Source organism: Phyllostomus hastatus, unplaced genomic scaffold (assembly GCF_019186645.2).
Source record: "Phyllostomus hastatus isolate PE091 unplaced genomic scaffold, TTU_PhHast_1.1 phas_contig_98, whole genome shotgun sequence".
NCBI classification, from domain to species: Eukaryota; Metazoa; Chordata; class Mammalia; order Chiroptera; family Phyllostomidae; genus Phyllostomus; species Phyllostomus hastatus.
Genome location: NW_025333999.1, coordinates 2,009,008 through 2,011,588, shown reverse-complemented (window position 1 = coordinate 2,011,588; position 2,581 = coordinate 2,009,008). Strand labels below are relative to the sequence as shown.

Below are 2,581 nucleotides of genomic sequence, written 5' to 3'. Positions count from 1 at the left end.
CATTAAACCGTTCATCTTTTTAGGATAACTTGTTATATAGGAATAGCAAACTGATTATATCAGAGAAAACTGAACTGAGGGCAATTAATAATCTGCTACTTCTTACTTTTATCTTTTGTACTGATAGAGGACAACATTCACAATCATGCTTTTATTCTCATGTATTTCAGATAAATGCATAAAAGTGAGCCCACTGAGGTTCCCTTCCAGGTAGTCAGGATAGGATGGAATGTGCATGTTTGTGCAGGAAAATTGGTAATCCTTTTTCACACACTGGGTAGGATTTTAATTCCCGAGTATTCATCCTTTCATCATAAAGACTGAAGACATTCCTAAGCATAAACGAGATATATATTATATGATATTCATATTGGTCACTCACTGTCCCTTTGGTGGATTTGGAAACATTTGGAAAAGGGGAGACATTTCATTTAGAGGACTAGAAGGAGTCCCATTTGGAGGGAGCACACTGAAAGTTTTCAAGCAGAAACAGCAAAATACTTCAGAAAAAAACACAAAACAATCCACATAATTCTTCACCCCTCACACATGGACATCATATTCCACACTTCAATGAGTAGATGTGCAGCATGAAAGACATTTTGTATAATAATAAATTGTCTGGCTCTTTTTGCTTTATTATATGTATGGTCATCTGTTACATATTACATCAGTCTATTTACTAAAATGTACATTTCTTAGTAGACTATTATTGGAAACATGGATTTGATAGTCAGTTTTTTCCAGGGGCTATGTAGGCATGTGGACACACAGCTGAATAACAGAATGAAGTTTATAAAACCAGGAGATCAGCTATAAAACCTACCAGCATGTTCAAGTCTACATTATCAAGAAGCATAGTAAAGGTAGTGCTATAGAAAATAATGATGACCATGTAAGTAAAAACTGTGGCTTCAGATGTTCCTCTACAACAAAATTATATACATGACCTCAGTATCCAAGTGTAGTTTAGTACATAGGAGTAGTATAATACATTACTACTCTTTCAGTAAAACAACACAAATATTACTTGGAATGATACATGTCATAAGAGAATAAATTATGCTAGTGTAATTCATGTTAACCCATGAGATATATGAGAATTTCTAATTACACATGTGTCAGAACTTCTTGTTCTGAAGCTTTGAACATTCTGGGGCCTCATATAGTTGGCCCTTAAAAGCCTACCTGCCAAGGAATCTTTCCAAGGCCGTCTTTATGTCCTTGTTCCTGAGACTGTAGATGAAGGGGTTCAGCATGGGTGTGACCACAGTGTACATAACTGAGGCAACTGCACTTGACTGTGAGTGGTGGGTACCAGCAGAGCCCAGATACACGCCTAGGCTAGTACCATAAAATAAGGAGACAACTGAGAGGTGAGATGCACAGGTAGAAAATGCTTTATACTTCCCCTGAGCTGATGAGATTGCACATATGGAGGACACTATCTTAGAGTAAGAATAAAGGATCCCAGCCAGGGGACCACCACCCAGCAGCCCTGCTGAAAAGTACATCACCATGTCATTAGGAAACGTGTCAGAACAGGCAAGTTGGACCACCTCTTTGAGTTCACACAAAAAGTGGGGGATTTCTAAGTCTGAGCAGAAGGACAGATCCAACACCATTAAGCTTTCTAACAAGGAATTCAGAATACTAATAATCCAGGACACCAGAACCAGCAGCCCACAGAGGTGGGGATTCATGATGACCATGTAGTGCAGGGGGTGACAGATGGCCACATACCTGTCATAGGCCATGACAGTAAGGATTAAGTCATCTAACCCTGCAAAGTGTATATAAAAATACATCTGGGTGATGCAACCTGCATAGGTGATGATTTTGCTCTGTGTCTGGATGTTCACCAGCATCTTTGGGATGGTGGTGGAGGTGAAGCAGATGTCTACCAAGGACAGGTTGGAGAGGAAGAAGTACATGGGGGTGTGGAGGTGGGAGTCTGAGCTGACAGCCAGGATGATGAGCAGGTTTCCCAACACAGTGATCAGGTACATGGAGAGGAAGAGCCCGAATAGGATGGGCTGCAGTTCTGGTTCCTCTGATAGTCCCAAGAGATGAAATTCTGAAATATGTGTACCATTGCCTGGTTCCATATGGTGCAGATGACTACCAGAAAATAGAAGAAAATGAATAACTAATTTTCCATTAGTAACTCAGAATAAATGCTGCATTTCTATTTTAGAATCCAAAAAATAATTTCCATATTGGGTTAGGATCTGGTTCCCATTAAGGCATGTCTACTGCCATTGCTCATTAGAAGTCCCTTTACTCCCATCAACTCATTCTTCAAACACCATTTATATTTGCTATTTTATTGGGTATATAGTTTATGCATTTGAGGAACATACTTGTATGTTGATTTCAGACCATGTTCCAGGCACTGTTCAGAGTATGGGATGATGACAAACAAAAGTCTCCACAAACTAATGATGGACAAAAAATATAATCAAATAACAATAATAACATAACATATCTAATAGTGCAGATGCTATATAGAAAAGTAAATCACATTAAATGGAGAGAATGGAGAGAGGAAGTTTCTTTTTTTTTTTTTTGTAATTTTCCT

The 2,581-nt window shown here is 38.6% G+C and overlaps 1 protein-coding gene across 1 annotated transcript; it reads right to left on the bottom strand.

The window, feature by feature from the left end:
• Positions 1-1,184: 1,184 nt before the first annotated feature.
• Positions 1,185-2,108, bottom strand: LOC123828375 (olfactory receptor 7A17-like). The gene has a single exon (XM_045853272.1). The coding sequence runs from the start codon at positions 2,106-2,108 to the stop codon at positions 1,185-1,187; it is 924 nt and encodes a 307-aa protein (XP_045709228.1).
• Positions 2,109-2,581: the final 473 nt, after the last annotated feature.

Coding starts and splice junctions, on each gene's coding strand:
- LOC123828375 (XM_045853272.1), bottom strand. CDS start 2,108: ATGGAACCAGGCAATGGTACACATATTTCAGAATTTCATCTCTTGGGA.